Source organism: Rhinoderma darwinii, chromosome 7 (assembly GCF_050947455.1).
Source record: "Rhinoderma darwinii isolate aRhiDar2 chromosome 7, aRhiDar2.hap1, whole genome shotgun sequence".
NCBI lineage: Eukaryota > Metazoa > Chordata > Amphibia > Anura > Rhinodermatidae > Rhinoderma > Rhinoderma darwinii.
Window position 1 is genome coordinate 49,982,769 of NC_134693.1, and position 17,473 is coordinate 50,000,241.

General features: G+C 41.6%; 1 protein-coding gene across 1 annotated transcript in view; it reads left to right on the top strand.

Moving 5' to 3' along the window:
• Positions 1–6,464, top strand: part of VAV3 (vav guanine nucleotide exchange factor 3) — a 223,424-nt gene extending 216,960 nt beyond the window's left edge. Inside the window, exons 26-27 of the mRNA XM_075833357.1 lie at positions 3,855–4,006; positions 5,184–6,464. Coding sequence (XP_075689472.1) covers positions 3,855–4,006; positions 5,184–5,225 — 194 coding nt within the window. The 3' untranslated portion in view covers positions 5,226–6,464. The remainder of the gene's footprint in view (positions 1–3,854; positions 4,007–5,183) is intronic.
• The last annotated feature ends 11,009 nt before the right edge of the window (positions 6,465–17,473 follow it).

Consider the following 17,473-nt stretch of genomic DNA (forward strand, 5'->3'; position numbering starts at 1 on the left):
ACGTAGCGGATCTGTTGCAGATTTTCCAGTAGAAGACTGTTGCAGGCCAGTGGATAAGATTGAACAAATCTCATCCTCATAAAGCTGAACATTTTCCGCACAGAAGTCAGAGCATGCTGCAGATTTTCAAATCTGAAGTCCGTGGTAATTCTGCAGCAAAATCCGCAACAAATCCGCTATGTGTGTAGGTACGCTTACATTTCCAAGTCTCGGACAAGCTACATTACTTTCTGAGAAAAAGGTCTAATTAAAAAAGGGATAAATAAAAATTTATTTGATCGAAAAAGAAAACTCAAGGGCTTTTATATACAGGTGATTTTTTTTTACAGTGAACCTTCTTACACCATGTCATTTTTAAGTGCAAAATTCTGTGCTGATTAATTTTTTATAGATTTCTAAAGTATTGGGAACATTATTTTGGCACGGAGTGGAAATCCTGAAAGATTAAAGGGATAAAATTTTGATTTTTCTGCGCCCACTAGATGGCACTAACTGCATACTGTTTCCTATTAAGTTCTATTGGTGTCTGAAGGCAGCCAGAATTTTATTATTTAACTTTATATCTATGCAGGGGATTTGGAGCTCAGTTCTAGAAAAACCGAGCTCCAATTGTTATAAAGATATATTCACATTTTTTATCAGCACATCATTTTGTACCATTTAGTTTGAGAAAAAAAAAAAACGCTGTTAAAGAGTGGGTATTCCCTTAAAAATTGTCCTTAGAGGCAATGCTGCAATAATTTATTCTCATAGTCAGACATACTTATCACATGTTGATTGGTCTAATGTAAATGTTGATTCCCTTCACATCTTCACACGGCAGTATTCACACACCACGCATTACCTGATATGAAGGCACAGGATACCTGTCCCTGTCCCTGCACTGTGCTGTGTGTGTGGCTGTGGCACTTGTTACTCAATGATGCTGTGGTTTTATTTCTCAGTGACATTGTGATGTGGTAGTGACTCTCTGGTCTTTGCTTGTCTGTCTTCTCTCCAAGCCACGTCTGTGCTGTGTGGGTTTGCTTTTGTTACTGCGCCTGAGTACAGCTTTGTGCCCCCCTCCACTGCTCCCTTCTGGTCAGGTAGCTATGGCACTGCTTTCTTTTCCTCCTGCATGTCCCTCACCGTCACCACAAATCTGCCAGTTGTCAGATTAGGAAACAACGGGCACTCAGAACCAAAGAGTAAATGGCCTAATATCAGTGATAATATAATAAACTACTAATAATATTAATCCTGATTGGAAGGGTTAGTACTGGCATTGCGAAAACATGTTCAGAACATTATATGTTCCTTATTGTCAAATGAAAGTTGTTATATTCATACCACATAACTGGCTGTTGTGGAGCCTGGCATACTTCATCCAGTTTAGGTTGACCCATTGACTAAATCTAGTCACTTTTGGCTGCATACATTGTGCGGCCTAGGTGGACACTAGTCCTTTCGCTTAAAATAATTGTACCGCGAATAACAATTTGGCTCTGTATAAAAATGTGGTATCATTCCCTGTTTTCATGCATTCTGCACGGCATTGTATTAATTATTGAAGCATTTGAGTTATTTGTCTATCCAAAGGGCATCCAGGGTTTCGGTGAAACTTTTGTAATATGTTAGGGAATATTTTTGGGGGAATAAGTTCATTAAGCGTTATTCGATAATAATATAAAGGGCTGCAATGAACCTCAAAATCCTTATCAGTAGATGGCAGCCTGTACTCTGTGAATAGGACACAATCCTACAAACTGTTGTGTAACAGTCTGTAGTCTGCTGAAAAGAAATCAACAATGAACTCCTGCTGCTTAGCGACTCATTCAAACTCCCCTGCTACTATTGGTGGTGATTCTGATAATACCACTATAAAGAGAATTATTAAGCAAATCTCTTAGACTGGGTTTACACTGTGCGTTTTTTGTTGGGCTTTTAAAGAGGCTCTGTCACCAGATTTTGCAACCCCGATCTGCTATTGCAGCAGATAGACGCTGCAATGTAGATTACAGTAACGTTTTTATTTTTTAAAAACGAGCATTTTTGGCCAAGTTATGACCATTTTTGTATTTAAGTCGATGTAGCTACTTACCTGCAAACGCTGATGCTGCTGCAGAATCAACTGTAGCCTCTGGTGCCGATGTGTCCTCGCTCGTCTGACACGATGCAGGACCTGGGGAAGTGACGTCACAGCGTGATCTGCCAGAAGCTGGGCGTTCTGAAGAGAAGTGGATGATACTTCTCGTCAGAACGCCCAGCTAGTAAAAGTAGTAAACACGCCCCGATGTACGCACATAATACACGCCCACTTGGACTTTTACTTTTAAACACGCCCACTTTGACTTTTGCAAGCCTCATTTGCATAAATACAAAAATGGTCCTAACTTGGCCAAAAATGCTCGTTTAAAAAAAATAAAAACGTTACTGTAATCTACATTGCAGCGCCTATCTGCTGCAATAGCAGATCGGGGTTGCAAAATCTGGTGACAGAGCCTCTTTAAGATAATCTCCCATGTCTCTCAATGGGAGTTCATCAACCAAAACCAAAATAGGGCATTTTAAAAATGGGGGAAAAAAACGCAAAATGTGAACCTAGCCTTATATGTTGGTTCACAATTCTCCTGGTATTCATTTGTCAGCCTGTATTAGAACAAATAAGCAGTGAAGCAGTGAAAAGATCACTGATCTAATCATTACTTAGTATTGATCAACATAAAAAATGGGCAACCCTGAAAATTGTGCCCTCCGAGCATTCTATGTACCTGACCATGGTCTATCTGCCTGGCAGCAGTCCTGACAAATTGAGATTTGGACACCCGGAATAACACTTCTTATAGAAGAAAATTGCATTCCTTGTCCATGGACTCACTGGACCCAAACAAGTAGCACAGTTCATAACATCTGCTTGGAGACTGAATTAAAGGAGCACTCCAGGGAAAGCCACCAGCATGTCGTCTTGCAGCTGGGGGGTTTAGTGTTCCAAACATGCCAAGGTCAAAACCGGCCGTTTAGGCAATAGTTATTAAAATAAATTACAAGTTACTGAGTGGAGTCCGGCGGCATCGGGTGCACGCGCATTGCGCACATGAAGCCAAGCACAGTATGTTTCGCTTCGCATGCCGTGTATACTGTTCAAGGGGTCATTTGAACTATGCGTGTGCGTCTGATGCTGCTTCCGGAACCCTCTTAGTAACTTGTAGGTTATTTTACTATTTCCTAACGGCCGGTATCGACCTGGTTGGGTTTTGAACACTAAACCCTAGTTGGATAACGACGTGCTGGAGTTTTAGTGGCGCCAAACATATTGACATATTCCCTTTAAAGAAAACTTGGCAGCAATATTATGTATGCTTTGTACACCGTACATTATGCATGCAGATGTAAAAAAAAATCCTACAGAACCCTGTACTTCAAAGAGAGCAAAATGTTTTGGGCATATTGATCTCTTCCAAGCAGGTATCGGCTTCTGCTGCAGTCATGTAAAGAAAATGGATTACTTGGCTCAATCATACTGTCAAAGGAACTCAACCAAGTAGCATGACCAGAGACCCAGAAGTTGTGTGCATAATGTCCTGGATACAAAGTAAATCAAATCTACCAATAGACCGATACAGTTACAGCATGATAGTTAGTATGATGTTTTCACCCAGACTTTATTATGTTGTAACACCTTGTATTATATTGTGTTTCACACATAAAAAACCCAATGAAAACGGTAGACGTAGTAATAACCATTACTTCCACTGTCCATCACATCACAGATTAATACAATTCTGTCTAACCATTTTTTATTCTCCATACCATTTATTTTAAATGAAGTTGCATTTTCTATTACCTGTTATGACTTGTTTCTATTATCCTTTCAGTCCTAAATCCCAAGGTTCTAGGTATTGCCATTGCACGGTATGATTTCTGTGCCAGAGACATGAGGGAGCTGTCACTATTCAAAGGCGATGTGGTAAAAATCTATACCAAGTCTGGGACCAATGGCTGGTGGAGAGGAGAATCAAATGGCAAGGTAAGAAATGACATGCATTGTGGTGGATGGGGTAACATGGTATAATAGAAGCACACATCCTAAAAAACAGCTAAAAGGATTAAGCTATCTAAAGTCACCACTGGTCAAGGTGAAGCTCCACTGGGACCAATTTTAAAGTAAAGGCACACATTTGACAAACCTTGGCATGTTAATTTATTAGGGCCCCAGCAGAAGACAACTCCATTTGGAGTTTACATTTGGAGTTTATTTATGGTCTATTTCTTATGAGTTGATTCACATTTTGACCTTAATGATGATATTTTCTGCAAGTGAAATAATAACAACAAAATTAAGATGAAATTAAAAGTAGACGTGCAGAGTTTCTGTACAAATGGAGGTTTGACCCTCAGAATATTTAGCTCTTGAGCTAAGGAACCCGAGTCCAGCATTGCTCCACTCTCTGTTTTTCGAGATTTAACAGTTGCATTTAAAGCGTACCTAACTTTTCAGGTGACTTTTCAGAAATAGCTGTCATATGTGTGTACATGGGGAATAACACTATTTCTGGTCTTTATATGACTTGTATTCTGCATTTTTTAGCAGTCTTCCTCTCTGCAATCTCCATCTCTAATTCTCAGTTGTGTCTGAGCTGGTGGGTGCAGCATAACTACTACTACTACTACATGTCTCCTATACACTGCAAAGCAACAAAGTGGAGATTATACAGCAATAAGTGTAGCTGAAAATCCAGCACTGGAGTGAGACATAAGTCTTACCAGGAAGCTGCAGCACGTCTGTGTGTTTCTGTGTCTCTCACTGCTCCTGCTGCCCCTCCCATCTTCATAGACTTGTATGTTCAGCGTGTATGTGTCTCTTTTCCTCCCTGCTACATCCTCCTGCTCCCCCTCCTCTCTCCATAGACTTCTGTTTGCAGTGTGTCTGCATCTGTGTATCTCTCCCGAATCCCTCCTCATGCTCCCCCCTCCATAGACTATTGGCATGCAGTGAGGAGACATCCTCCCTACAGCCTGTAGTCTATTTCCTCTGCTCTGTAATTAGGAATGGATTTTCTTAACAACAGAGGGTGGATAGCGAGACACCTAGTGGCAGTAGCATCACACAGAATTTGCATGGATAAAATAAACTTATAACCATAGTGTCTTGTTGGCAACTAGAGTTAAAAGGTCTTACACATATTTTTTATTTTCTGACACAGGTTGGTTGGTTTCCATCCACATATGTAGAAGAAGATGAATGATGTTAATGATCTACAGTGTAACACTGGAAATATTTCTGAAGTTTGCAATCATCTGCAATTCAAGACAGAAGAGACTGGCTTAACCACCCTCGTAGCATGGAGCAATTGCTAAATTCTCCACTATCTCATTACTGATCATGTATCTAATGTGAATGCTCTGTACAGGAGTTACATATGCTTTTGGGATGTATAATAGCATTGCAGGCCTGAGTGCGCCCGAATGAAATTGTGGCAGTTTACAACAAAGCCCCCTGTCCTACTATGCCAAACAAAAGATAATACATGTATTAACTAGTAATGAGTTGGCAAAACTCACACATACAGTGCCTATAAAATGTAATTCTTCTGTTGAACTTTTTCATGTTTTATTTTGATACGATATTAAATGAGTGCGGTAATTTGCGCTTTACAGCATTTTGATTATTTAACGTCAAAATTAAAAATCAATATTATCTATAGCTGTTAAATACAGATATCTGAATGCATAACTGTTCACTACCACTTTTTTAGCAGAAAAAAATTACCTGGAGTCTATGTGTATAGATTTCTATAGCAGATCTTCAGACAATGCAAGTTTATCCATTCATGTAGACCATGAATATACGGCCACAGGTGCTCAATTGGATTTAGGTCTGGACATGAATTTTATTATCTATAAACCATTCCTAAGTAGTATTTATAGTTCTTTTTCTCCTAAATCACAGTTGACTTGCAGACTGCAGCAGGTTTTCCTCTAGGATTTTCCTGTATTTTGCTGCATTCATTTATCCTCTACCCTCACTAACATTCCAGACAAAATATTGCTGCAGGTGCCATTCCTTATGGTAGGGATGGTGTGCGTTTGGTACTTGGCTTACAACAGTTGTGTAAGTAGCTACTAAGTGTCCCTCAGTGTTGCCCTCCTTGCGCATCCACATGTTTTGATAAAAACCTGCTTTAGATAGATTTAGGGCTTATTTAGACGAATGTAGAGTAAGTCCATGTGATGGCCGTTAAAATAACAACAGTCACACGGACACATGTATTTCAATGGGGCCGTTCCCACGGCCGATGTTTCAACGGACCGTGTGAAGGGTCGGTTGAAATATATAACATGTGCTATTTTGTTCCGTTTTCACGAATCCCTCCATAGACTCAAGTCTATGGAGATCCGTGAAAACGGGACCCGCACAGGATCACCTCGGATGTGAAAAATGTATGTTTTTCAAGTCCGAGTTTCCACACGTTCGTCTGAATAAGCTCTTAGGGTATGTGCACACACACTAATTACGTCCGTAATTGACGGACGTATTTCGGCCGCAAGTCCCGGACCGAACACAGTGCAGGGAGCCGGGCTCCTAGCATCATAGTTATGTACGATGCTAGGAGTCCCTGCCTCGCTGCAAGACAACTGTCTCGTACTGAAAACATGATTACACTACGGGACAGTTGTCCTGCAGCGAGGCAGGGACTCCTAGCATCGTACATAAGTATGATGCTAGGAGCCCGGCTCCCTGCACTGTGTTCGGTCCGGGACATGCGGCCGAAATACGTCCGTCAATTACGGACGTAATTAGTGTGTGTGCACATACCCTTACAGTTGGATCCTTTTCTTTCCATTTGAGCACATCCAAACTGGTACTTTTTAGTACGGATAATTCACATGGCATAATTTACAGGCTGAAAAATGAGACTTATTTCTAGAGAAATCAAGCTGTAAAATCCAGATGTTTACTCACAAATTTTCAAAGTATTTTTACATTTTGCAAGTGCATTTGAAGCGTATTTTGAGGCGTGTTTTCAGAGTTTCTTTTGATGCTGCAATGGGAAAGACTCCAATGGGAAAAATCCGATTGTAAAAGTAGTGAAAGTTTTTTAAACTTCTTTTTACTCTACCTTTTTTAATTCAGCAATGTATAAATATGCCTCGTATGAACTACACAGTGAATCAATGGGAAGCTGTTTGCAAGCCTATTTCAAGTGTATTTCAACACGCGAAACAAGCATTTTATGATTTGAAATACGCCTTAAAATATGCTGTGTATTTGGAGTATTATATTTTATTTTTATTTTTTTAATTATGTTTTTTTAACAAGGAAACTGATTCATCAGCAGCTCGGCTTCGTTCACATCTGCGTCAGGGTCCCCTTCTGACCTTCCTTCGGAGCTTCCCGTCAGAAGGGGAACCTGACTGAAACAAACGTAAACCATAGGTTTCCTTTTGCATCACCATTGATTTCAATGGTAACTGATCCAGTGTAGGGGTTCTGTCGTTTTGACGGGATAAATAGTGTAGTCGACTACAGTATTGATTCCGGCAAAACGACGGAAACCTGGCACAACTGACACAAACGGAATCCATTGGCAGTGGATCCGTCACCATTGAAATCAATGGTGATGCAAATGGAAAGCTAAGGTTTCCGTTTGTTTCAGTCAGCGTCTCATTCTGACGGGAAGCTCTGTCGGAACGGGACCCTAGATGTGAATGAAGCCTTAGACCGCTGAGATACAGGATTATTTTTACTACAACATTTATTAATAATCGACAATTTTACACCAGTGTATTTGGAAAGGGAAGATAGCAAGACTTGCTACTAATACACTGCAGCCGGCAATCACTGGTGCGAATGACAGGGGGGGAGCGCCCATTCCCTTCTTAAACAGGGCAGCATAATATGGTGACAGATCAGTTTTAAATTTATGCATTCAGCTATTTTTTTATTTATAATTGCAAAGAATGTAGAATTAAACATGAAAAATGCAAAAGTGTGGTGAATAATTTCTATAGGTACATGCACACACACATGTAGCGGAGCTGAATGTGTCATGTGTCAATGTCATTACTCTTTGGATCTACATTGTGGTATCTGTCTAAGTTAAGACTATGCTTTTACCTGAACTTCAGTCTTTGGAAGAAATTAATGACAAAGGGCCTGTTCACATCAAGCTTTCCGTCTGAGCTTTCCGTCGAAGGAACCCATCAACGGAAAGTCGACAGCGCTATTGATTCCGTCCAAAAAATAGAAACCTTACGGAACGGAGACAAACGGAAACCATTAGCAACTGAAGCATTGCCATTGAAATCAATAGTAATGCGAACGAAAGCTATGGTTTCCATTTGCCTTTCCGTTGATGGGTTCCTCTGATGGAATGGTCTCACGAAACCCATCAACGGAAACCGAACGCTGATATGAACGCACCCTAGCTAAATATTCTAAATGACTAAATTCGGTTCTGCTACACCCAACAAAGTATGCTCTTCTACATCTGCTGGGCCTGCCATGCTTTACGTCATTCTCTATTAGAACATGTAATTAATAATGATTTCTAAAGGGAACATTAAAGGAGGTGCAGCTGGAAAAAAGATTGCAACTGTATGTATTGCGGCATGCTTATTATTATTTATAAATTTTCTAATTTTGTCTGTATTATTTCTTCCAACCTCTAATGTGAATACTCAATGCACAGAAATTTTGTTCTATATTTTGTACTATGATTCTGTCTGAGATTCAGATTTTATTATTTATTGCAAACCAAGATGTGGAATTAACAGTATTAATTTCTCTTATCTTTTTCTACCACCTAAGAAAATGTTTAGACGCCACTTTTTTCATTATGTCCGTATCTTCATTTTAAAGCTTCTGTATTATACTGTTGTTTTTTTACTTGACAATATGTTACTGAATAAACCATAGACAAACACGCAGGAATCATGTGTAGTTTTCAATTTCACACAAAAAGCTTACATCATGTAAATGCATTCAAAGGGTCATGATAATATTAAAGTGACTAATAGCAACATTTACTCTGGCCGATTGTTTGTAAACGAGCGCCAATTGATAATACAGCATGTCGATCGCCGCTCGTTTGTTCCATTTACACAGAGCAATGATTGAAATGTATCGGGACGAACGATACGTTAATTAAATCTTTCTTCCTCATATATTTGCATCTTATCGGTATAACATCCCTTGTTTTCACAGGCAGATGTGCTGCCGGGAAGCGTACATTTTTCTTGGCGAATAAAAGATCCGATCAGCCGACAAACAAGCATTTGCTGCCCTGTCTACACAGGAGACTGTGTGGAAATAATAAAGGGAAAACAATAAATGGTAATGGAAACGATCCCACAAGCATTTAAAGTGTTTCTATGGCTTTTAATAATTATCACTGAGGCTAAATTCACACAGTTTGTGGTGTACTGTCAACGTATAATACCAACAAAAGTCTCCTGCCCATAGACTTTAACCCCTTCCCCCTGCTTGCATTCTGGGCCCTAATGTCCAAGCCATTTTTTACATTTTTCCATTGTCACATTCGAAGAGCCGTAACGTTATTATTTTTGCGTCGGCATAGCTGTATAAGGTCTTGTTTTTTTGCGGGAAGACTTGTAGTTTTTATTGGTACCATTTGAGAGTAGATGCGACTTTTTGATCACTTTTTATCACATTTTTTTTAAGTCAGGATTAACAGAAAACAGCAATTTTTCCATTGTTTTTTATTTTATTTTTTACGGCGTTCACAGTAAGGGTTAAATAATGTAACCGCTTTATAGTCGGGGTCGTTACGGACGCGGCGATACCAAATATGTGTAACTTTTTTGCTTTATTGTAGTTTTTTTTAATAGTAAAGCATTTTGTAAGGGGAAAAAGTGGGTTTTTAATTTATTTTTTTTCACTTTTTTTTTAAATTAACTTTATTAAACTTTTTTACTTTTATACTAGTCCCACCAGGGGACTTCACTATCCTCCGATCGCTATTGTAATACACTGCAATACTTCTGTATTGCAGTGTATTACTGCCTGTCCGTTTAAAACGGACTGGCATCTGCTAGGTCATGCCTGCGGCATGATTTAGCAGGCATTCGCTCCAGGCAGACCTGGGGGCCTTTATTAGACCCCCGGCTGCCATAGAAGACACTGACACTCGGCGATTTTATCGCCGGGTGTTGGTGGGAGAGAGAGGGAGCTCCCTCCCTCTCTCCAAAACCATTCAGATGCGGTGCACGCTATTGTGCACCGCATCTGAAGGGTTAAACGGGTGAGATCGATACTAATATCGATCTCACCCGGCAGAGCAGGGACGCCCCCAGCCCTCAGCTGCCTCTGGCAGCTGAGAGCAGGGAGATTTGACGGCTCCCTGCTCTGTTTACTTTATTCTACAGCAGCGACGTAGAATGGCGGCGCTGTAGAATAAAGCCCATTAATGACCGCCGTGAAAAGGCTTATCGGCGGTCATTAAGGGGTTAATGGGCAAATACACGCCAAAAGAGGGTCCTGTGTCTGTATATTTGGTGGGACTGTTTCAACTGTCCTGCCAAAGGTCAGTACCAAATGTAATGTGAATTTAACCTAAGAAAGTTATAGGTATTTAAATTAATTTTATTTGACGTTTTAAATCATTTTCATTATAAATATTCTGATTCAGCAGCACCAATAGCAATCTTACAAGATGTACAGTAAACCATCCCAGCAAACCCAACCCAGATGCAAAATTGTTCATAACTTAAAATAAAAACCACTGTTGTTATCTACATTACAGCGCCGATCACATTATGTAGGAGACAGGGCACTTATTATCTGGTGACAGAGCCTCTTTAGGTTCAAGAATATAAAGGTTATATTTAGAAATGGAATACATGCATCTCACACATGGATTTGGGGGAGAAACATGTCTTGATGGTTTAATTTTAACCCTGTGTTTTTGTTTTGTCTTTTCCTCCTCCTTATGATAATTTGTGTCTTAATGACCAACTGGGCATTGTACAGAGGAGTGTATGACGCTGACCAATCAGTGACCAATCAGCATCATACACTTCTCATTGTTCCAGCCCAGCTTCTTTCACTGCACAATCACACTGTAAGGATGGGCTGGAAGAATGAGAAGTGTATGTCGCTGATTGGTCACTGATTGGTCAGCGTCATACACTCCTCTGTACAACACCCAGTTGGTAAAAAGTAAAAACACGCCCAGTTGGTCATTAAGAAACTAATTAGCATAAATCTAAAATTGCTCATAACTTGCTCAAAAATGATCATTTTTCAAAATAAAAACCACTGCTGTTACCTACATTACAGCGCCGATCAGATTATGTTGGAGATAGGGCACTTATAATCCGGTGACAGAGCCTCTTTAACCTAAATTATGATCTTTCAAACAGCATTGCAAAAACAATTTGTCTAAGTGGAAAACCGTCAGGAAGCTCCTGGCCAGAGACCTTTTCAGTTCATACCAATGCCTCCATTCAGAATCTGTGCAGTTTTGGACTTTACCGTAACAGGTGAACATGCCAGCATTGGGTAATAGATATTCAGGAAAACAGCAGCACAGCCACAAAAAATTCTTCAGTGGGAAAGGAAAACTCCGCAAACATGGGTGGTGCACTCAGCAAAGAATCCCAGGTCCAAGGGAGACAATCAATATGCAATCGAAGAAAGGAACTGCTAATTCAAAGAACTGTATTTGATTTATTCACCAAGCATAAAAACACTTGCAACGTTTCAACCCATGAATGTCATGCCTCAGGCATGGCTTGGCAGGCATCCACTACAGGCAGACCTGGGATCCTTTGTTAGGTCCCCGGCTGCCATAGAAGCCATCGGCACCCTGCGATTGCAATTGCAGGCTGCTGGTGGGGTGAGAGAGTGAGCACCCTCCCTCCAAAACCACTCGGATGCGGCGCCCGCTATTGAGCGCCACATCTAAGGGGTTAAAAGGGTGAGATCGATGTTGATATCAATCCCGCCCATTAGAGCAGACCGCCCGACACCCGCTTTAGCCGGCACAGGACACCCATGCCGGGCTTATGTCACAGCGTCGTCAAAAGGCGGCGCTCTAGCATAAGTACCCTTAACGGTCGCCATGAAAAGGCGTATTGGCGGATGTTAAGGGGTTAAAGGGGTAATCCCATCTTAGACATTTATGTCATATCCACAGTATATGGCATAAATGTCTGATAGATGCGGGTCTTAGCTCTGGGACCCGCACCTACACTCCTCAACATTGAAATTGGAACACCAAGAAGGGCAAGCCTTAAGGTTATGCCAATCGAGTGTCGCTAAGATCAAGTAGCAGGTGTCTGCAGGTGATCAAATTTTCAAGCACCTAACTCAAATCTGTGGCATGTGGGAGGGGCATAAAAGCCAGATTGAAAGCAAAGTTTTTTAGCCACATAAAACCTCAAAAATCGGATCAAGTGGTGTGGGATCATTGTGCGATGCCTCCTCTTAGTTGATGTGCCAGTTATCTCCACTTGTCGTAAGACGTGAGGGACAGAATCCTCGAACTGAGAGACCCTGATTCATCACTTCCAATGAACCATCGCTGCCAATGAACGGGAATGACAGCAAGAGGTTCACGGAGGCGAACCTCTTCACGGACGGATCGTCTGATTGGAAGAATGGCGCATAGTGATCCATTCTGTACTGCAAGCGAAATTGGACATCACATCCCAAGCCTAGAGCGGCAACCAGTGTTGACACAAACCACCAAAAGGGGTTTGCACGACATTGTGCTACAAGCCAGACCTCCAGCTACAGGTGTTCCATTGACCACACACCACCGCTTTCAAAGGCTATCATGGTGCACAGCAGGACGGCAATGGAGGTCTGGAATGGAGGTCTATCCTCTTCAGTGATGAGTCACGCTTTTGTCTCGGACACAGTGATAGCTGGAGATTGGTCTGGAGACCATGTGGGCAAAGCCATGACGAGGCCTTCACAAGAGAATGTCACACCGGTCCTACTCCCGGGATTATGGTGTACAGTGGCATAGTGTACGGTAGCCAGACCCCTCTAGTCTTCATTTCAGGTACACTTAACAGCTCAGCGTTACATTGATTTGGTCATGGTACCAGTAGTATGGCCATTTCTCCAAAGTCTCCCAGAAGCTGTTTTTCAACAGGACAACGTCAGGCCACATGTTGCTGGCGCTACTGTGAGCATCCTGCGTGGCCTAAACATGCTACCATGGCCTGCAGCGTCTCCACACTTGTCTCCCATCGAGCACATCTGGGACATCCTTGGTGGGCAATTGCAAAGGGAGCTGCCAGCAGCCAATCTTGAGAATTTGCGTGGCCAAGTGCATTCAGCTGGGCATAACATTCCTCAGAAAAGCATTAATAGCCTCATTGTTAGCATGCCAAGGCGCATAAGTGCGTGTAATTCTGGACATGGCACTCATACTCGAAACTGAATAAATCAAGTTGTTTGTAGTACTGTGTTTCGATTTTTTTTATCATTTACAGATCATTATCATGTCTATGATCTTGTGATTTCAACAATTCCAAAACGTTTCATTCTTGGTGTTGCATTGTCAGTGTTGAGTAGTGTATATACTCTGGAATTTATTCTGGTGCATTTACCAAATAAATGCAAGACCCTAGGCAAAATCACCACATTCACCTGAGGGAATTTTTGATGTTTTAGACAGGAGCTTATTCCTTTTTTTTATCAATCCCCTTTAACTGTAATATTAGCAGTTTTACACTACGATTAATAAAATTCTTTAAGTTCCTTGATATCCTAATCCCAAGGTAAGTGAAGGACCTAACCAGCTCGAGCCTAAAACTTTGAAAGATCTGCCCATCATTCTGGATTTCCCTCAGTTTATTTTCAGTCCTGATATTGCACCAAATTGTCCATATATTGTTCAATCTTATTGTAATCGCTAAAGACTCCAACATTATGGCAAATAGCAGGGGTGACAATGGACACCCCTATCTAGTGCCATGCAATAAGTGATACATTATGGAGGTTCTACCACCCATTTCCACTCTTGCTCTCGGTGGCTTGTATAGCAATTCTAACCAGCCAATAAGTCTCTCCCCAAAACCAAAGCAAGCCACAACCTCACAGAGAAAGCCTATTATACATTGTCAATTAATTGAGATAGACTTACCCCAAATAAATCCTGTCTGGTCTGGATGCACCACAGTAGAGACAACAGAATGAAGACGATTTGCCAGCACTTGAGCCAACAGCTTGATGTCTGTATTAAAGAGGCTCTGTCACCACATTGTCAGTGCCCTATCTTCTACATAATGAGATCATGTAGGTGACAGCAGTGTACAATCTATTTTCACCAAGTTATGAGCGATTTTAGCTTTATGCTAATGACTTTCTTAATGCCCAACTGGGCGTGTTTTTCATTTTGACCAAGTGGGCGTCGTGGAGAGAAGTGTATGGCGCTGACCAATCGGCGTCATACACTTCTCTCTATTCATGTAATCAGCGCATAGTGATCTTGCTAGATCAGTATGTGCTGTCACATACTCACACATTAACGTTACTGAAGTGTCTTGACAGTGAATAGACATCGCTTCCAGCCAGGATGGGATGTCTATTCACAATCCCGACACTTCGGTAATGTTTGTGTGGGACTTAAAGCACAGCAAGCGTGATCTCGCTGTGCTGTAAGTCCCATACAAACATTACCGAAGTGTCGGGATTGTGAATAGACATCCCGTCCTGGCTGGAGGTGATGTCTATTCACTGTCAATACACTTCAGTAACGTTAATGTGGGTGTATGTGACAGCACATAGTGATCACTATGTGCTGATTACATGAATGGAGAGTAGTGTATGATGCTGATTGGTCAGCGTCATACACTTCTCCCCACAACGCCCACTTGGTCAAAAGTAAAAACATGCCCAGTTGGTCATTAAGAAAGTCATTAGCATAAAGCTAAAATAGGTCATAACTTGGTGAAAATAGATAATTTTTCTAAATAAAAAACACTGCTGTTACTTACATTACAGTGCCGATCACATTATGTAGGAGATAGGGCACTTATAATGTGGTGACAGAGCCTCTTTAAGCAGAGATATAGGGCAATAGGACATATAGGGACACTTATCTTTTTTTAAATCACTATAAGTAATTGCTTGGTTAAATATCTGTAGTAGCTCAGAAAGCAATATACTCTGGTATTGGCGAGATAATTTAAATGGAATCCTGTCAGGCCCCGGCGTCATGTTGCACAGGGGCCTGACAGAGCATAAATACAAATTCTGCCATTTCCAGAAGGGGATCCAGACCAGCACTATGCACAGCAGATAATGTGGGAACGCAAATTAATTCTAAGCATACACGCACCTAAATTGGATCGAACTGTATCTGTGAATAATAACTTTGCATAATACTGTGCAAAGAAATTCACAACAAGATCAGTGTCCGTTTAAATATTGCCTTGTGCGTCTCTAACTGCAATAGAAGGGGCCTTATTTGATATTATAGAGGCCAGTTAGTTTACTAGGTTTTCCTACTTCTACAAAATATTTGCACAAGCTATGGAAAGTGTAATCTAATGCTTTTCGCTGCTGCATATCTACATACTGATCCTGAGCTTTTAACCATATTTCCTTGCCCACTTCCGATGGATTATTTATATACCGATCCTCAAGTAAGTCAACTCTAGCTTTACCATCATGTAATTTAGTTATAAGACCTCTTTTTATTCTAGCAGAGTACTTTAAAAAATAAAATACATAGCAAAAAAGTCTTCAAGCAGTCCCAGATGTTTTAGAATGAGTCTGAGTTTGTGTCGAGAGAGTACAGCTGAGGGTTAATCCTACAAAGACTCAAGGACTGTCTGGATGGGCCAGTTATCTTCAAAGCTACTGGAGAATTGTCAGAAAGATTAGTTGTTTCATAAAAGACGGATGCCACTCTTTGTAGCATCTTTAAGATAACTAGAGAAAAGACTATTTGGGACATAGGCTCTATTTACACGACAGGGTCCGAGTATCGACCGATAAAAACGTCCGTTTTGGTCAGTTTTCCTCTGGCATTTTGTACCCGTTTTGCATTTGTTCTGGGCCGTGTTTCCGTTTTTTAATGGATGATTTTGACCCGTTTTACATCTGGTTTTTTTCCCTGTCCGTTTTAAAAACGGATAAATTTCATTTGTCAACTTTTTGCCACACACTTCCCTCTGTAGACATTGCCACACACTGCCCTCTGTAGATAATGCAACGCACTTCCATCTGTAGATAATACCACACACTGGCCTCTATAGATAATGCCACACAGCCCCCTGTAGATAATGGCACACACTGTCCCATGTAGATAATGCCAAACACTGGCCTCTGTAGATAATGCCACACACTGCCCTCTGTAAATAATGCCACACACTGCCCTCTGTAGACAATGCCACACAGACCCCTGTAGATACTTCCACAGCCCTCTGTAGATAGTGCAAAAAAGCCCCCATCTAGGTAGTGCCACACAGCCCCCCTGCAGGTAGTGCCACACAGCCCCCTGTAGGTAGTGCTACACAGCCCCATTGTAGGTAGTGCCACACAGTCCCCTGTGCATGGCACCCCCCTTCCTGTAGGAAGCGCCAGTGTAGGGGACCGCTCCGGGGGAAGTCCCTGACTTCACTGTCCATATATGGACAGTGAAGTCAGAGACTTCTGGAGAGGAATCACAGGCCACAGCGCCGAGGAATCCATGCAGGAATAGGGGACCTCTTCAGGAGAAGTCCCTGATGTCACTGTCCATATATGTACTGGATAAGTAGGGGCTTCTGGAGCGGAATCCCTAGCCACAGCTTCAGCAACACTGTGGCCGGGGATTAGGAATTCCGCTCCTACAGGAAGCAAAATAATCTCCTCACATGCACTTTGCACTGTGAGGAGGAGGAGCGAGCGGCAGAACGCACGGCCGTCACTCAGATCACAACGAAGTGACAGCCGTGCTTTACACGGTCCCATAGACTGTCCAAAATAGGGCATGTGAAATTTTTTACGGTGTACAGGGCCCGTCAAAAAATCGGCCGTGTGAATAGCCCCATTTAGGGTCTATTGTTCTTACTGCAGCCGTGTGACAGCCGTTAAATAAACAGCCGCTACATGACCGAGTTTCCCTGTCATGCGAATAGGGCCTAAGCATTGCTCTTGTATAACAAGAAAACTGTTGCTTGGTTGGGTTTTTAACCCTCCTAGCTTTAAGCCAACCCAACTGAATAGATTGGAAAACGTCTCCCCTCCTGATGTGACTGGAGAAGAAAAAAAGAAAGAAACACGGCGCTACATGGTGCAAATAAAAGCTGATGGAGACAATAATTGCAGGGGAGCAAAGCAGTTGCTCACCTTATGGGTTTGTGCAAACCTCAGGCACAACACTGGTTGTAAACAGAGAATAGTAGGAATAATCAGCTGCAGCCAAGTCCAATCCTGTAACACGTAGAGATTACCGCTAATGCATAGAGGTAATAGGAGATAAAATATATATAGGGACCTATATTAGGCGCTACTGATTTTAAATGA